General features: G+C 40.7%; 2 protein-coding genes and 1 non-coding gene across 3 annotated transcripts; 1 reads left to right on the top strand and 2 right to left on the bottom strand.

The window, feature by feature from the left end:
• Positions 1-4856: 4856 nt before the first annotated feature.
• LOC133784886 (uncharacterized) lies at positions 4857-5339 on the bottom strand. The gene has a single exon (XM_062224154.1). The coding sequence runs from the start codon at positions 5337-5339 to the stop codon at positions 4857-4859; it is 483 nt and encodes a 160-aa protein (XP_062080138.1).
• Positions 5340-7727: 2388 nt separating this feature from the next.
• On the bottom strand, positions 7728-9451 carry LOC133784885 (uncharacterized). Its single transcript, XM_062224153.1, has 2 exons — positions 8531-9451; positions 7728-8438 (listed from the first exon to the last, which is right to left on the bottom strand). The coding sequence occupies exons 1-2, from the start codon at positions 9449-9451 to the stop codon at positions 7728-7730; spliced, it is 1632 nt and encodes a 543-aa protein (XP_062080137.1).
• An 88-nt stretch (positions 9452-9539) lies between these two features.
• On the top strand, positions 9540-9646 carry LOC133787385 (small nucleolar RNA R71). Its single transcript, XR_009872411.1, has one exon. It is a non-coding gene; the product is annotated as a small nucleolar RNA R71 (small nucleolar RNA).
• Positions 9647-18887: the final 9241 nt, after the last annotated feature.

Raw genomic sequence — 18887 nt, 5'->3', positions numbered from 1 at the left:
TCAATTAGGGATTAAGATTGGCTTAAGGGGTAATTTGGACTTTTTGGCTTGGGATAGATTTAAACACTTAGGTAGCTGAGAGGCTTGAGAAAATACTAGAATTAAGCAAAAGATGAAACAAAAAATCTCAACTCTCTTTCTCTCATTCGACTCTCTCCCCCTCTCTATGGTGTTTGAAGATTTTTGGTGAAACCTTGAGAATTTTGGACTAAGGAACTGAAGAATTGGAAGCTTCCTGTGCTGGGAAGTGGCTCGGGGTTGAATTTAGTACACGCATAAGCTCCTAAACTTAATCCTTCTGTTGAATTCTGCTGTGGATGGGAAGCTTGCACGAGGGTTGAATTTTGGGTTGACTTTGAGTGTTGGTGAGGATTAGGGAGTTGTTTTTAAATGGTTATGAAGCCTAGGTTGTATGGATAAGGAATCTAGGCTCAATGCTGGGTTTAATTGGTGTTTGGGATGAGAATTAATGGTTTAGGTTCAGGGAAATATGCAGAGAAAATGGTGGTATTACTGGGTTTTATGGCTTGAGTCGTGGCCCTGTTCATCAGGCGCCACGACCTGCTTAAACAACAAGGCCTGGGGGCCTCAGAAACTTGCCCAGGCGCCGTGGTGCAAGGTGTAGCGCACTGCAGCCCGTATCCTTCAACAGAGAGGGATTTACCTCTGACTTGAGCACACCGTGGCTCTTAAGGGGCTGGGCCGTGACTCAAATGCAAAATTATGCCTGTTTGAGGTTTTTAAGCTCAGGAACCCAACTGTTAAGGCTCAGGAAGGATTCTACTACCCGGTTTAGTAGGATCCAAGGTCCCAGAGGCTAGATTAATATTTGAAGTTATTTATTGGTTTAAGGATAAATGGATGGTTATTATGAATGCGTTGTGACTAGGTTTTCAACGAGGCTCGGATTAGGGGACTATGCTCGAGATCGCATTGGCTTTTCAGCTTGGGACACATGTAAGAAAACTGTTTTACCTGTAGAGCAGGGCAATGCCCTATTGTTTGTATTGTAAGTCGCGACCCTAATGTTTATGTATAATGTGCGCTTAAATATCTATGAATATTATGTATGTTTATAAATGAACGATGAGGTCCGAGAATGGCGAAGGCTGAGAATGGAAGAAAGTCGGGTACATCAATGGGCCATGATCGATGTTGAGCATGCTAAGGGTAGGCCATTAGGGCGAGACCCTCCTAGGGTGTTGGAGCCACCCTCTCGGTGAAGACTGCAAACCTAGGGCCTGGTAAAGCGCCTGGGACGGCATTGGCCTCTATGTGTTTAGCCTATTGGCTGTGTTGTTGTATACTTTGGATTGTTATGTATATATTATATGCTTTGTGTTGAGTTTTCTTGTTGGGATTTGGCTCACGGGTACTTTATGGTCCAGGTAAGGGCAAAGGAAAGGTCAACTAACCATGAGTATGGAGAGCGTGGAGCGCCGGGTACATGTTTGGCCTACCTGGTTGCCAAGACAAGGATTATTTTGGAGAATGTACTACAGTGAACCGTTTTGTCGCTTAGGTCGACTTTAATTGTATTTTCGAGTTGTAAAGTATTTTCTAAATAGTATTTTGGTATCTCAACTGTATAAATTTTTATGATTTCAATGAATGTCAAAATCTTTATAATTATTGTCTTGAAATGAATTTTACCTCAGTTTAATCACGCTTTTAACCTAAAACCTCGATTAGCGAGCTAATGGCACATTTTTAACTCACATAGTAACGACTCTAAGGAAGTAGAGTGTTACAACTTGGTATCAGAGCGTGCCAAGGTTTATGGTTCCTAGAGATTGACCGAGCATGTACGCTCGCTGCCAGTGACAAGCTCGACTTAGGGTTTGTTGGTATTTAATGAACTATATACTTAATTGCTTGCTTAAGTTGTCGTGTACGCCTGAGTATATAGATAGATCAAGATGATTGAGACTTTATTTTCTTGTTATTGAAGGGATTCTATATTATGGTTGTGACTAGGTTATCTCTAGGGGCTCAGAATCGGGATCGTGCTCGAGGGTCGTTCTTATTATACTTTGCACTCGGACATGAGGTAAGAAAACTACACCCAATATGAGATATATGTATTTAGGGCTTGGCCTGATTGTTGATTATAACTACAAATAGGGCTCAACCCTTAAAAATGAACATGGTTTAGGTTATGCTTGAATGTTTGGTGTCTGGATCATTGTTTAATGAATACTCGCCTTGTTTGCATAGGTAGGGCTTGACCCCATTAAGGAACATAGTTATAAATCCCTTCCCCCAAACTTAAGACTAACATTGCCCCCAATGTTAAACTCCAATAAAAAGAAAAGACTTACCTGAGACTCCATAGCAAACTATTTAAAAAGGAGGAGGTGGTGGAGGTGGATACCGTGGTGGATAAGGCGGGTACAAAGGTGGAGGTGAAAAGTACTCTTGCCCCGCATCATTCAAAGACCATCGATTAACAAGAGTATTCATACGATCAACATGAGCGACATCATAATCATATCGCTGACCCATGTATTGATGCAGCATTTGATGTTGTTGGACCATATACTAATTTTGCTGAATAATGTAATCCAACCGACCCTGGGTATCTTGATCACTGGACTCAACTGGACCACCCAGTAGCAGCGGTGGATCCAGTTGCATCGGGTCAACATTATTATCATTGGCATTGCCAGTGTCATTCTCACCATTTCCATCCCCTCCAAGATCTAGGTCTTCTTCTTGTTGAGCTGCCGCAGCACGATTCCGAGGAGGAGCTGGGACATACGGAATAGGCAATGGATACTTGGATATTTTCGCTCAAGTAATGGAGGTTTCGCCTTCAGAGTCACATCATTGTCATAAACTAGGACCTCGTAGGTAAGGCATAAATCTGTCAAGAAATGGATATGAGGCAGTCCAATTGTGGTAGAACCACTCAGAACATGATTGATACTTTCAAGAATTCTACGGCCAACATCCACATGAAGCCCCTTCACTAAAGCATAGACTAGATAAATGCGTTCCATATTGATAGTCGAAAAGTGCCCAGACGGCATCAACCGACTACTAACAAAGTATACCCATGCTCTAGCTTCCTATGTAAACTGACATAAATGCAACCCAGCATACTCATTATGAGTAATTATCCACTCCGCTCCAGGGAATGAAATTGTATTAAGAATTTCGGCATGATCAATTTCACCCCCAACCAACACCTCAACTGTTCTTCATTCCCCTCATAACTAGGAGTACTATAGAGGGCATTCAATGCGTCCGCAGCAGTGGGCACCCACACACCCCTCACAAAGCACTTCTTTCGACCCTTCATTTCCGGATAATTGGCATAAAATTCATAGCAAATAGAAATATTTGCTCGAACGATATCCTTGTCTACAAACCCTTGCCATTGCCTTGCCGCTATATTTGCCCGGATGCGTTCATTAAGTGGGTCATTTCCATACGGTTCATTGCTATACTCAAAACCCCTTTCATGAATGACTGACTTAGTGCACAACTCGAGATATCTATCCTGTGCCTTTTTATTCACAAACCGAGCAACATCAAAATCTGATGGGGCTGGTGGGGGAGGAGCGTCCAGAGCCCTTGACGTGGAAGCCTTACCCTTATCTTTAGTCGTATTTCTAGTCTTAGGTGCCATTATTTCACAAAAATTGGAACAAATATCCCAAACAATCAGACTTAATTTGGACAGCACCTCTCCTTAATTTCTTAACTTCCCAAATTCTCTCAATCACCCAAATCTTCCAACAATAAACCAGAACACAGCCAATAACAACAATGCTCAAACCTATTTCTCTCTACAATTCACAAATCAATATCCATCCATGTACAATGAAAACAGTAGATAAATCCCACTTACTTGATAAGAGATAAATGATCCTGAATAGTAGAGATGCCCAAAATGCCAAAACTTTTCCAATACTTCTCCAAGATTCGAAAATTAGGGGTTAGGGTTTTCAAAAATGGGGATTTTCAAAAATGGGGATGAAATGTGTTCTAGAGAAACATGAAAGAAATTTAGGCTATAAAATGGAAGAAAAGTGATGAAAACTTGGTTTAATTGAAGCTTAATGGTGGTATGATGGCTAGATTGTGATGGCTATGGTGTTTTGGGATGGACTTGGTCGGAGGAAAAGAAGAAGAGAAGAAAGAGGCAGAATAAAAAGAATTTGGGAAAAAAATATATGTATATATAACTAAAAACCCTTAATATGCGAATCTGGGCCCATTTGGCGCCGCGGCTCCATGTGATAGAGCCGCGACTCAAATTCAAAACTGGGCGAAGGTTAGGCTCGGGTTCCTTTAGGGCCACGGCGCTGTTAAATAGAGCCGCGGCTCAAATGCCCAATTCTTTCTTGCTTGCTCTCTGACTTTTGTAGAGCTGCGGCTCCAAAGTATAGAGCTACGGCTCTAATTCCTCCCATAAAAATTCAACACTTCTGACTTAGATAGCGCCACGGCTCTAACTCTTTGAGTTGCAGCTCAAATTCCCTTTTTCTGGTTCATCCCTTCCTAATCACATTAGGGCCGTGGCTCTAAATTTTAGAGCTGCGGCTCCATTTCAACTGTTATGATATAACCCCCTTCTTCTTTTTTTCACGATTTTCACGGTTCTCCTCTTTTTTTTTTCACGATTTTCACGGTTCTTATTACAGAAACAAATCAAAATAAAATTGTTCAACTAAAACTAAAAAAAATTACATAAAATTTAAAAGTAAGAAAACATAATCTTGAGATGCCTCTCAAGGGCGCTGTCGTTAACGTCATTTAGCCGGACGCTGGATTCATCATCACTGAGGACGCAAGATAATTGCCGACTTAGCTTGATCATAAGGACCTCCCAAGTACGGCTTAAGTCTCTACCCATTCACTTTAAAAGTTCCGTTCTTCTTGCTGCATACTTCTACTACTCCGTATGGAAATACTTTCACAATTGTATATGGCCCGGACCATCTAGACTTCAGTTTTCCTGGGAAGAGCTTTAATCTTGAATTAAATAATAACACTTGCTGCCTCGGGTGAAATTCCTTTTGTACAAGATTCTTATCATGCCATGCTTTAGTTCGTTCCTTGTAGATTTTCGCATTTTCATATGCCTCATTCCGGAATTCCTCTAACTCATTCAACTGCAACATTCTCTTTTCTCCCGCAGCAGACATGTCCATGTTTAGCTTCTGCATTGCCCAATAGGCTCGGTGCTCTAACTCAACTGGTAAATGACACGCCTTACCGAAAACCAATCTATATGGAGACATACCAATTGGAGTTTTGAAAGCCGTCCTATACGCCCATAATGCATCATCAAGTCTTTTGGACCAATCTTTCCTTGAACTTTGCACCATTTTCTCTAAAATACTATTTACTTCCCTATTTGAGATTTCTGCTTGGCCATTGCTTTGAGGGTGATAAGGCAAAGTAGTTCGATGTCTTACACCGTACTTAGACAACAATGCATCAAATTGAGAAATGGCTTATTGCAGAAATGGCTTATTGCAGAAATGGCTCCCTTCATCACTGACTATAGCTCTAGGAGTTCCAAACCGAGTAAAAATAAATTTCTGAAGGAAATTGAGAACCTTTTTACCATCATTAGCTGGTGTTACTGCTGCTTCAACCCACTTGGATACATAATCGACAGCCAGCAAAATATAAAGATTGTTATATGACGACGGAAAAGGTCCCATGAAGTCAATTCCCCAGGCATTGAAAAGTTCCACTTCCAAAATTCCGGTCAAAGGCATTTCATTCCTCCTTGTGATGTTACCAGTGTGTTGGCAACGATCACATGCCTTGACAAAATTATGAGCGTCTTTAAAAAGACTAGGCCAAAAGAACCCCGATTGAAGTACCTTGGCTGCTGTCCTATTCCCCCCAAAATGTCCTCCACATTGCAACGTGTGACAGTGAGACAATATGGAACACATTTCCTCTTCAGGCACACAACGACGAATGATCTGATCAGCACAATGCTTGTAGAGAATTGGTTCTTCCCAATAATAGTGTTTTACTTCAGAATAAAACTTTTTAAGCTGTTGTCTAGACATCTCTGAAGGAACTATGTTGGCCGCCAAGAAATTCACATAATCAGCATACCACAGGACAATCACCTATTCTGTGATGGAAAATAATTGCTCATTGGGAAAATTGTCATTTATTTGTACTTCTTTCTTACCCGGCGTCTCTGCAACCTCCAACCTTGATAAATGGTCAGCTACCGAATTCTCTGTTCCTTTTTTATCTCTGATCTCAATATCAAACTCTTGTAATAACAGTATCCACCGTATCAATCGAGGCTTTGCATCTTTCTTTGTCATGAGGTACTTTATTGCCGAATGATCAGTGTACACTATGACCTTATTTCCAACGAGGTAGGGTCTAAACTTATCGACTGCAAATACTATTGCAAGCAGCTCCTTTTCAGTGGTGGCATAGTTCAATTGAGCTTCATTCATTGTTCTGCTTGCATAATAAATTGTATAAAAGACCCTATCAATTCTCTGACCCAAGACGGCCCTAACTGCATAGTCACTGGCATCGCACATCAATTCAAATGGAAGGTCCCAATTTGGTGCAGCAACTATCGGTGCAGAAACCATCTTCTCCTTCAGCATTCGGAAAGCTTTTAAACAATCTTCATTAAAATCGAACTTCACTTCATTCATTAACAAGGTCGAAAGAGGCTTAGCAATTTTGGAAAAATCTTTAATAAATCTTCTGTAAAATCCAGCATGCCCAAGAAAACTTCGTACTTCTTTTACTGACACCGGTGGGGGAAGATTTTCTATTACTGAGATCTTAGCTCGATCCACCTCAATACCTTTACTAGAGATTCTGTGCCCAAGTACTATTCCCTCCTTGACCATAAAGTGGCATTTTTCCCAGTTTAACACCAAATTTGGTTTTTCACAACGATTTAATACATTCTCCAGATTACCCAAACACAGATCAAATGAAGAGCCAAAGACAGAAAAATCATCCATGAAAATCTCAATGCTCCTTTCCACAATATCTGAAAAAATAGCCATCATGCACCGTTGGAATGTTGCTGGTGCATTACATAGTCCGAATGACATTCTCCTGAAAGCGAACGTGCCATAGGGACATGTAAATGTCGTTTTCTCTTGGTCCTCTGGTGCGATGCCAATTCGATGATAACGTGAGTAACCATCTAAAAAGCAATAATACTCATTGCCTGCCAACCTATCCAACATCTGGTCAACAAAAGGAAGTGGGAAGTGATCTTTTCGTGTAGCCTTATTTAACTTGCGATAGTCGATGCAAATGCGCCACCTGGTCACAGTTCGAGTTGGGATTAACTCGTTATTTTCATTGTTAACTACTGTTATTCCACCTTTCTTTGGCACCACCTGCACTGGACTCATCCAAGCACTATCAGAAATTGGGTAAATCACCCCGATGTCTAACCATTTCAAAATCAGCTCAAGTACAACCTCCTTCATAGCTGGTTTGAGCCTCCTTTAACCCTCTATAGATGGCTTGCTTTCTGCCTCCACTAAGATTCGATGCATTACTGTTGAAGGACTTATTCCTCTAATATCCGCCAATGTCCATCCAATGGCCTATTTATGATCTCGTAAAACCCTCAACAATTTCTCCAATTCAGTTTTTGAGAGATCAGCTGAAACAATTACTGGCAAGGTCTCATTCTCCCCTAAGTACGCATAACACAAATGCTCAGGAAGAGCCTTTAATTCCAATTTCGGTGGCTGCTAGATGGATGTTAATGGTCGATCGGTGGCCTCTGCCAACTCTTCAAATTTCTTCAAATACGGGTGGTAAGAGTTAATCCACTTTACATATTCTTTCATCTCTTCATCATCGTCATCTTCCTCCCCACCAGTCAACACTGCCTCTAAAGCATCACTACTGACCCTTCTTTTCAAAACTGCTTTATCTATCACATCCACACTGTAGCAACTGTCACTAGCCATCAGATACGTCATTTCCTTGAAGACACTAAACACCACCTCGTCCCCCTCGACTCTGAGTTTCAGCTCTCCCTTTTGGACATCTATGAGAGCTTGTCCTGTTGCTAGGAACGGTCGCCCAAGAATAATTGGGACATTTGCATCCTCCTCCATGTCCAGCACAATAAAATCTGCAGGGAAAATGAATTTGTCGACCTTCACTAGCACATCTTCAATAATCCCCCTCGGATGAGCCAGTGATCTATCGGCCAACTGTAGTGTAACAGTTGTTGGCTTTGCCTCACCCAAACCAAGTCTTTTGAATACCGATAGGGGCATGAGATTTATGTTGGCTCCCAAATCACATAGTGCATGTTTACACTCAAAGTTACCAATTGTGCATGGGATTGTGAAACTTCCAGGATCTCTCAACTTCTGTGGAAGCTTCCTTTGCAAAATAGCACTGCATTCTTCGGTCAAGGCCACAGTTTCGTAATCCTCCATCTTTCTCTTCTTTGATAAATATCTTTCATAAATTTTACGTAACTGGGCATCTGTTCTAATGCTTCCGCAAAGGGTATGTTGATATGCAGCCTCTTGAATACCTCTAAGAACTTTGCAAACTGCTTGTCAAGACGGTTCTTTTGGAGTCTCTGTGGATATGGAATTTTTCTGTGATGATCTATAGACACCGGAGGTACCACTTCTCTTGCTGGTGGAATCTCTTTAACCTTCTCTTCACAAGTCTTCTTGTCCTCAACATTGGGTGCCTGTTGATCTTGCTTCTGCTCGATTCTCTTTTCCACACTCGTTCCCTCATATACTGTTCCACTCCTCAAAGTAATCGCCTGACACTGTTCGTTAGGATTCCCCTTTGGATTCACCTCAGTAGTGCTTGGCAAGTTCCCTTGAGCTCGGTTTTCCATAAGCATAGCCAACTGTCCAATCTGAGTTTCCAAGCTCCAAATTGATGATCTCGTTTCAGTCATAAATTGAGTTAACACATCAGCCTGACCGTCTTGCTTTGCTTGCATCTGTTGCTGTGCAGGTCTTACTGGTTGCTGCTGATAAAACCCAGGAGGAGGTCGAGGATACTGTGGTTGATTCTGTTGAAACTGTTTCTGACTGCCCTGCCCAGTTGTCCACGAAAAGTTTGGGTGATTCCACCACCCTGGATTGTAACTCATGGAGTATGGGTTGTTGGAAGGCCTTGGGAAGTTCCCTATTGCTTGCACTTGCTCCATAGGCATATTGTTAAAATCCCTATTTGTGCATTGTTCAAATAAATGAGGCCCCCCACATAACTCACAAATAATCTGCATTTGCATCACGGGAGCCGGAGCATGAATGTTATTCTGCTGTAACTGTTTAGTTAATGTTGCCACTTGAGCGGACAACATTGAAATGGCATCCAATTCATGCACGCCAGCCACCTTCTTATTGGTTTCTCTTTCTGATGGCCATTGATAGTTATTCATGGCCATTTCCTCCAACAGATCATAAGCTTCCTTAGCGCTCTTACTCATGAACGCTCCTCCAGACGCTGCATCTATGATTGTGCGAGTAGTACCACACAAACCATTGTAAAAAATATGGACTAACATCCATTTTTCAATTCCATGATGGGGACATTTTCTCAACAGCTCCTTAAACCTCTCCCACGCATCATACAACGATTCACCATCTTTTTGGTGAAAATTTTTGATTTCACCTCTATACCTTGCAGACAGCGATGGTGGGAAAAAAATTTCTAAATTTTTTTGAGTTAGCTCTTCCCATGTTGTTATAGAATTGGCTTCCAGAGAAATAAGCCAACTCTTTGCTCGATCCCTCAGTGAAAACGGGAAAAGTCTCAATCTCACTGCATCATTTGTCACTCAGTTCATCTTGAATGTGGCGCAGAACTCTAGGAAATTAGCCAGATGTAAGTTTAGGTCTTCCGTTGGCAATCCCCCAAACTAAACTGATGATTGTACCATTTGCAAAATAGCAGGCTTAATTTCAAAATTATTAGCCTCAACCTTTGGAGGTCTAATGCACGACTGTGCCCCCGTTACAGTAGGTAGCACATAGTCCCTCAAACATCTTTGCATTGGTTGCTGAACTGGTGCAACTCCTATTCCTCCAACATTACCCGCTGCAATCCCATCATTTCTATTCTCATCGTTACCATGGGCAATGTTGTCAACCCCTTCGTTACCTCTATTCTGAGCCATTTTTTCTACCCTTTTCTGTTTCCGATTTCTTCTACAGGTTTTCTCAATTTCTGGATCAACAGGCACCCTTGACTCAGACCCTTGTCGTCGCATAAACTATATGAGTACCTGAAATCACAGATTGCAACAGAAAACCAGAATGAGAATGGTAAGAAAGAAAGGCAACCAAATTAGAAAAAGAATTAATTTCTTGATATTAGTAAAAACAGTCCCCGGCAACGGCGCCAAAAACTTGTTGTGTAAATTCGATACGCAAGTGCACGTAATCGTAACAAGTAATAATGAGTAAGTAAGATCGTTCCCACGAGGACTGTATACTAAGTACCAAAACTTAGTTCCTATTTCTATTTGGCTTACGATAATTAAGTCACAAAAATTAACTAAAATTGCAAAACAAAAATCTAAAATGAACTTCAAGAACTGAAAATAAATAACGTTAAGAAAATTCAATGGATTAAAAACTAGGGCAATTAATTTCATCAACCCTCCTCTTTAATTCTCCTTAACATAAATCTTACTATTCAATTTCTCTCTGTGATAGCATGTCAACAATAATAACTTATATTCGTACTAGGATATATAAGTCTCAATCTTATGCAAATTTTCTACATCTCTGTGATAAATAAACATAAGATAGGCATTAAGATTAACAACCCTAAAACTACACAGATCACACAGGTACTCTCGTCCTAATATGAAATCTATGTTTATTCAATTACAGCATATTCAATTCTCACTTTTCAGATTTCGAATCAAAATCATATATTTCATGTTAATGGTGATCAATCATTCACAAGCATTAGGTTCGAATTGAATAAATCACAAGATAAAATTGAAATCATAAAACTTGCATTAATTTAAAATAAAGGTTCAGGAGAATCCATTAACACCCTAGAAAATTAGTTTAGTTCATGATCAAATCCATAATAACCATAAAAGAAATAAAAGGCATCCAAAATACAGAAATTCAAAGTAGAAAAGAAGAAAACTGTGATGAATTCTTCGATTCCGCTTGCAATCCTCTCCAATGTGCCTTCAGTCGTCTCCTAGGTTAATCTCCCCTTCTAAAACGTCATTAAGAAAGCCTTTATAATCTTTAATTAATTATGTGCGAAAGGACAAAATTGCCCTTGAAAAATGCCCTAACTTTGTGTTCCGTACGGACTGGCGTCGCGGCGCTGTTGCTTAGAGCCGCGGCTCTAGTGCATTTCGCAATCCAACATTTCCCACTGACTCCTTGTAGTGCCGCGACCCCAATTGATAGAGCCGCGGCTCAAATGACAAATTAATTTTTTCCTTCTCTGTAACTCTTAGGGCCGCGGCTCTACACCATAGAGCGGCGGCTCAAATTGCATTTTTTCACCAAATCTTCAATTTGACCCCCGGTTTCACTAGCTTCCATTCCTTAGCCCGTTTAACACTGTTTCTTCAAGAATTAAGCGCTTTTTCTTCAATTTCAAACTATTTCCTTCATAACCACACTTAATCTTGAAAAAACAATAAACACCGGCATAATATCGCACAAAACCAAATAAAAGATTAAAATTGCCTCTTAAAACATGCCATAAAAACATACCAAAACTAGTCCTAACAGTAGGGCTTGACCCCGTTAAGGAACATAGTTATAACTGTGTTTATGTTTGATTGGTGAAGATACCATGATTTATATGTATGGATACTTGTATTATCTGAGGTATGCTTATTTGTATCTGTATCTGATTATCTAATTATCTAAATGTCTAATTAAAGCCTTGACTTATTAGTCAAGGGCAGTAATAGCATGCTGGTCGAGAGGCATAGGCCCAATCAAGGACGTACTATTACGTTGGCTGACCCTATGGTCGTTGGAAAACAAAACGCTTGGCTAGATTTATGACTAGTTACTCAGAGTTAAGGGCAAGGGCCCAGGTGACTCTATGGTTACATAGCTAGGGCATAAGGCCCCAAGTTGATCCTATAGTCAACTATTCAGGGCAGCGGGCCCAAGAATGATCCAATGATCATTTATTTGTAATTGTATGCATCCATGAGTAGGTTATTACTGCTGGGCATGCTAGATAAGTATTTGGAATTTGTATTTACTGTTCATGCACATGTTTGAGTTTTCTTGCTGAGCCTTGGCTCATAGGTGCTATGTGGTGCAGGTAAGGGAAAAGGAAAGCTTGATCAGCCATGAGCTTAAGAGCTTCGATGGCAGCATGTACATATGTGGCTTCTTTTCCACCAAGGCCGAGGATATCTCAGAGGAACTAGGGTCGTATCCTTTATTTTGCCGCTTAGGCCGACTGATTGTACTTTTAATTTGTATATATACCCTTTTAAACATTCTTTGTAATATTTTTGGATCTCATGTTAGTATTAAACTTTTAAATGAAAAGTCAATAGTTCCTTTGACCAAAAATTTTAACCCTAACCATTGACATTAACGTTAGTTACACGTTTATAACCAATTGACTTGATTAGTAAGTCTTACACTATTTAAAGTACATAGTGCAACGATCCTAGATTAGGAGAACATTACAAAATCGCCCCCTTTCGGCTCTAGTCCAACTCACACAGGGTCTTAGCGGCATTGATGTAGCATCCCAAATTAGCTAATAAGGCTTAGGGCCTTGATTAGCATGTTGGGAGGGCAATAATTGATTTAATTATGATAATATATGAATTATGTGGTAATGTGATTAGACATGCATGATTGTGTGTATTAAATATGCATGTGGGCCCATTTATGGGATTAGGTGCGTGTTTGTAATTTTGATCCGTTGAGGGCATAAATGTAAATATGAATGTGTTTTGAGTAAGACCCCAATTTTATGGAGATATATTTGAGATGTGTGATCCGAGACGATTCTAGGGAGCAAATTAGCGGCATAGTCACAACGGGGTCAAATACCCGGCTCGGGAGGAGCCCAGGGGTATTTTGGGTATGTTATATGTGTTTGGGGATGATCGAGTAATGGGTAGTAGTTTAGTAATGGTTTGGATATGTCGGGATTAAATGGGAATTTATTAGGAACTATCGGGATGTGGAAAATGACAATTTAGCCCTTGGGGCTGTTAAAGGATAGGGTTATGTCTAGAGGGTGTAATGCCCCAAATTTCCTAATAAGGTTTAGGAGCTTGATTAGGAGGTCAGGAGGGCCAAAATTGATTTATTATGTTATTAAATGATAATGTGCATGTTTAGGTGTATTAAATATGCATATGAACCCATTTATGAGTAATTGGGTGATTTTCATATTTTGGCCATTTCGGGCATATTTGGCATATATGTGATATGTGTGTGGTGCTTTATTATTGTTTGGTTATGCTAGGGTTACTCAGCACAAGACGATCCTAGGAGGTAAGGTAGTGGGAAAGTCACAACGGGATTTATGCTTGACTTGGAGTAAGTCAAGGGGTGTTTAGAGCATTACCGGGTTATTGGGTAATGGGAATAAATATTTGGTGATAAATTGGGAGTTAGTAAGATCAGGGGAAATTATGGAGGTTTGGACTATTTTTTCCCCGAGGGGTGTTTTCGGGACCCCGAGTGTTAGGATTTGGTTGAGGCTACCTAAGCTTGAAGTAACCTTTTAAAAGAATAAAAGAACGTTCTGTACGTTCTCTCTCCCTATAAGTTTCCTTTTTGTCTCCCGATCGCATTTTCGAAGGTAACTTGAGTTCTAGGACTCAGATTCAAGTGAGAATCGAGGCATAACGATCCTAGGGAAGATTAGAAGCTTATTAGCACAAGGATTTAGCTGGAAACAACTCAATCGGAGGTAATTCAAGTTTTAAGTTTTTAAAAGTTTCTAAGCTTGAATTGGATTTTGTGTTTTGGTGAGTTTTTGATTGAATTGAGACTTGGGTTATATGGGTTTTAGATCATGGGGATGTTTGGGAACTTTGATTTTGGGATTTGGAGATGTTTGGATAGGTTTTTGGAAGGTTTTAAAAGTGGAAAAACGAGGAAAGTGGCTGGTTCGAGGTTGGGCCGCGGCCCTGTTCTAGGGCGCTGCGGCCCTAGCTTGAAGAAGGTGGAGGAGGCTCTGCCAGGGGGGCGGGCCGTGGCATGGTCCATGTAGGGTCGCGGACCTTAAGGGAAAAAAATGCCAGAAATGTGTTTTTTGTGATGGGAACTTAACTCTAAGGGCCTGGGATCGATCCTACTACCTAGTTGAGTGGGATTCGATGTCCCGAAGGCTTGGGTTGGGTGTGGAAGTATTTATTTACTCATTTTGATGAGGTTTATATCATGGTTGTGACTAAGTTATCACTAGAGACTTGGAATCAGGGACGTGCTTGTGGCTCGTTTATCGGTAACCTGTGCTTGATCCAAAGGTAAGAAAATTGCACCATGTGTATATGTGACATGCATGGCTATTTTTGATGCCTGTTGGATGCTTAAATGTAATGCATGAGAAACATGTGATTAGGACATGCTTTGTATACTGAGTATGATAATGTTCAGAGCTTGAGCCTCTGTGTTTATGCATGATCCTAATTGTGCTAGTATTTGTTAAGTAAGCATGTTGAATGCCTTGTATTAAGATATTGGATATGTGATATATGTTTGGTGGCATTGCTTACTTGTAAATGGCACTTACTAGTCAGGGATACTGACCTACGAGTCAGAAATGGTATAGCGTCATGAACGCCGAGCCAAATGAAGATTAGATCTAATCGATATTAGCGTTGAATGGCTCTAAGGCATTAACGTTGGACCGACCCTAAGGTTGATGAACTTATAAGCGCTTTTCTAGTCTAAGACTAGTTACTAGAGCCAGGGCCTAAGGCCCAGGTGACCGTTTTTCACATGGCTAGGGAACGATGTTCTAGGGTTATGACTCTATGGTCATGAGGAAGGTTATGTTGGTGACTAGTCACCATGCACCTATCCTATTTGAACTAATAAAAGGTTCACCTATCTATTAAGCCCGGTGACCCTATCGTCACAAGGCTAAAGGGAGCTAAACCTAACTTAGTGACTTTTGCGACTGTCACCTATTTGTTTGGACTAAAAGTCCTGGATGATTATTATGATCATTGGTTGATGTGTTATACTCAACATTACATGGGTTTGTTTGCCTGCTGGAATAGGGCTATATCTGCTAGGAGTGTGCCTTATGACCTGATGACATGTTATAACTGTTCATGAGCATATTAAGTTTTCTTGCTGGGCTTGGGCTCACAGGTGCTATGTGGTATAGGTAAAGGCAAAAGAAAGTTGGAACATCCTTGAGTTGTAGAGCTTAGGTGATGATGTGTACATATGCAGCTGCTCGACCACCACGGCCGAGGTTTAAAGAAGAACTAGGGCTTGACCCTGTTTTTCCACTTAGATCGGCCTATTGTAAATATTTTCTTGTAATAGACCTCTAAATTATATTTTTGGGATCCTAGTGTATATAATAAACGTTCTAATGAAACGTTACATCTTAACCAAAATTTTTAATCCCCAAACCGCTAATCATAATTAGTTACACGATTTTAGCCAAATAACTCGATTAGCGAGTTTAGCACAGTTTACAAGGCACACCGTAACGGTCCCTGGAGTTAGGGCATTACAACTTGGTATCAGAGCTAGCCAAGGTTTATGGTTCCTGAAGACAAGCTGGGCATGTACACTCATCACTGAAGATAGCTTCACTCAGGGAATGGTAACTATTTCTGTAGTTATGTGCTTAACTGCTTAAATAGAATGTGAATGCTTTACCTGCACATTGTATTAGGGAGCATGAGATTCTGATAGAGTCTGGCTCTTGACTATATGATTATATGCTCCGTGATTATATATATGATTGTGATCATATGATTACCTACTCCATGAATATATAATTGTAATATTTGCATGCTGGAGTTGGAGGCATGGTATGAATGTTGGAAGAGTAGGAATTCCGATTAATGTATGAATTCCATGGGCATGTTTTTAGCACTGCAAGTGGTTTGTGATTGTAGTGTGGTAAGATTTTTCCCCTGGGGGAAAGTTCTTGATATGCTCATCATATTTAATGGGTCAAGTTATTGACTGCAGATTCAAATAGCAGGTTTATAGCCAAGACAGATAATGAGGCCTGGTGGTGGTTATACAGAGGCTGGGAATTACAGCCAGGGTATCAGTTCTTCATCTGCACCTATGAATTTTCAGCAGATGCTTACAGATTTGCAATCAAAATTGCAGAGGCATGAGGAAGAGATTAGGTGTTTGAAGCAACAACAGAATCTATTGGGAAGCACCTCTTCCTTTGCTATGCCAGGAGTGGCATCAGCTTTGGCTCAGCCTAGGGCTGAGAATAGGTGGGAATTTCTCTGTGGAAGGTTCCAAGAGTATTACCCTTCAGTCTTCGAGGGAGGCCTAGATCCATTCAGAGCTGAGCAATGGATGGGCATGATTAGTTCCATTCTAGACAGTATGGGGCTGGTAGGTCACGATAGGGTGATTTGTGCAACATATGTATTGCGGGATGATGCCCGAATGTGGTGGGAAATAGTATCCCTGACACGAGACACAGCTGTGATGGATTGCAAAGAATTTAGGCAGCTATTTAATGAGAAGTATTACTGTGATGCAGCTAAGACTGCTAAGATGAATGAGTTTCTAAATCTTGTTCAAGGAGAGGTAACAGTAGCCGAGTATGATAATAAATTTGATGGGTTGGCCAAGTTCTCTTTTGACATGGTACCCACAAATGTAGCTCGGAAGGAAAAGTTTGTTCAGGGATTGAATCCTGGTATAGCTCAGGGCATTAGAGTTGCCCCAGTGCATGAAGTCTCTACCTGTGCCCAGGTGGTAGGGAAGGCTCTTGCTGTTGAGAGTATGAGAAATGAGAAGAAGAGTGTCTGGGAGCACGGAGCTCAGATAGTGGTAACTCCACTTATTGGAGCAAGTAAGAGTGAAAGCTGGAAGACTCGTCCAATATGCACGTGGTGCAAGAGGCGTCATTTGGGAGAATGTTGAGCAAGGGCATGTTTCGCATGTGGCATGGTTGGGAATTTAAAAAAGGATTGCCCAAGGCTAAGAGAGCATGAGCAAAAGGGGATCGACAACTCGATTCCAACTCGAGTGTTTATTTCGGGGCAGTCAGAGTCTGAGACTGAGACTAGTTCCTCAGGGGTGGCAGGTCAGTTTTCTAGTTTTGAGTTTTGAGTTATGCTGATTGGTTTTGGTGCCATGCTATTCCTTTGTTTGTTGCATATATAGAAGCATAAGGATGTCATGTAGATCGCATGGTTATGTTGTGATGGGAAGGCAATACCGTATGGGTGACCTACGAGATGAGTTGGGTTATGATAAAAAGGACTTATCAATGGTTTTGGTAAAGCTGGTTATGACTGGCTTTGTTTTGATCCAGGGTATGGATTGGCTATGTAGTTATGGAGCAATTTTAAAATGGCAAGGAAAGTATAGTAACTCTTGAGCTTGAGAGTGGGAAGCCTTGCGATAATTGGCATGGTGCCTTGTTCTGTATACTTATGACATCTGTAGTGAGAGCTGGAGCTTTATTGCAGGGAGATTTCATGAAACTCTTAGCTAGTGTAATGGATACCACTTAGGTTGTGCCAGTGAGATCAAGACAAGCTGGACTAGTCTGTGAGTTCCTGGATGTGCTTCCAGGGGATTTTCCAGGGTTTCCTTTATGTGAAGAGATAGAATGATAAGTGGATTGGTGCCAGGAATGGAAACAGATTTTAGGGCACTGTATTGAATGGCTTGGTAGGGTTATAAGAACTCGAGGCTTAGATAGTGAGTAAGATGGAATTCTCTAAGGTGGATCTTGGATCTGGTTAGGAACAGTTAGAGATAAGAGAGGAAGTTATATAAAAGATTGTGTTTATATCAGATAAGAGTACTGAGAGTGCTGAATATGTCTTGAGAATTGGTTTAATGCCAAGTGTTTATGAGTCAGATGAACAGAGCATTCAAAGGTTTATTTGAATGGGATTTGTGAGCGTCTTGGACGATGGTATTGTGGTATTTTCTCTGCGAAGATTTGCCAAGGTTAAGGAACGCCTTAGGGGCAGGAGTGTCCTTGGGTGGTAAGGGTATTACAGGTGCCTTGGGAAATAGTTTTGAGTCTTCTTACAGATCAGATTTAGTTAGTAGGTTGTTATGACATCTTAGTGACAGAGAAAAGTAATTGCCTAAGCAATATGTTAGTTAAAGGATCTGACCAGAACTAGAGTAAAGTTTCTGGTAGGCCAAGTGGCCAGATTTATGTTTGAGATTATCATTTCGGAAAGGATTAGAAAGAAAAAAACAACTAAGTGAATCACAGATAGGAAAGATTGAATGGAAAGTCTTAGCTGGATTAGCTAAGAGTTGTGTAGTGTCAGATATGAACTTATTGTGGTATGGGGGTCGAATTTGGAATTCGATGGACATTGAGATTGATTGGGAGATTCTGGATGAATCTCATGTTATTCTTCTATTCTCTTCATTCAGGCATTATGGAAGTTTTATGGTGATGGCCTGAGATGGAGAGAGATGTAATGGATGTGTGGTAAAGTTTTTAGCCTGATAGCAGGTCAGACCAAAGTGTCAGGAATCGGTGAGGCCATGGTAGCCTTTGAGTATTTTATAATGGAAATAAAATAGCATCGTGATGGGTTTCGCGGTGGGGTTGCCCAGGTTAGTGGACCAGTATGCATTGGCATTGAGTCATTGTGGACTAGTAGTCCAAGTGAGTTCATTTTTATTAGTAAGGATAAGTAAATAGTACGGCTGATCAATATTCAAATCTCTTTGTGAAAGGGATAAAGCGCC

The sequence above is a fragment of the Humulus lupulus genome, chromosome 6 (assembly GCF_963169125.1).
Source record: "Humulus lupulus chromosome 6, drHumLupu1.1, whole genome shotgun sequence".
Classification (NCBI taxonomy): Eukaryota; Viridiplantae; Streptophyta; class Magnoliopsida; order Rosales; family Cannabaceae; genus Humulus; species Humulus lupulus.
The sequence above is the reverse complement of the archived record's forward strand: the minus strand, read 5'-3'. Positions and strand labels throughout refer to the sequence as shown.

What these genes read in the sequence shown, in the direction of transcription:
- LOC133784885 (XM_062224153.1), bottom strand. Translation starts at nt 9,451, where the DNA reads ATGAGTAAGAGCGCTAAGGAAGCTTATGATCTGTTGGAGGAAATGGCC. An exon ending in AGTTTGCAAAGTTCTTAGAG is followed by an intron (nt 8,439 to 8,530) that starts GTATTCAAGAGG and finishes TATTTATCAAAG; the next exon opens with AAGAGAAAGATGGAGGATTA.
- LOC133784886 (XM_062224154.1), bottom strand. Translation starts at nt 5,339, where the DNA reads ATGGTGCAAAGTTCAAGGAAAGATTGGTCCAAAAGACTTGATGATGCA.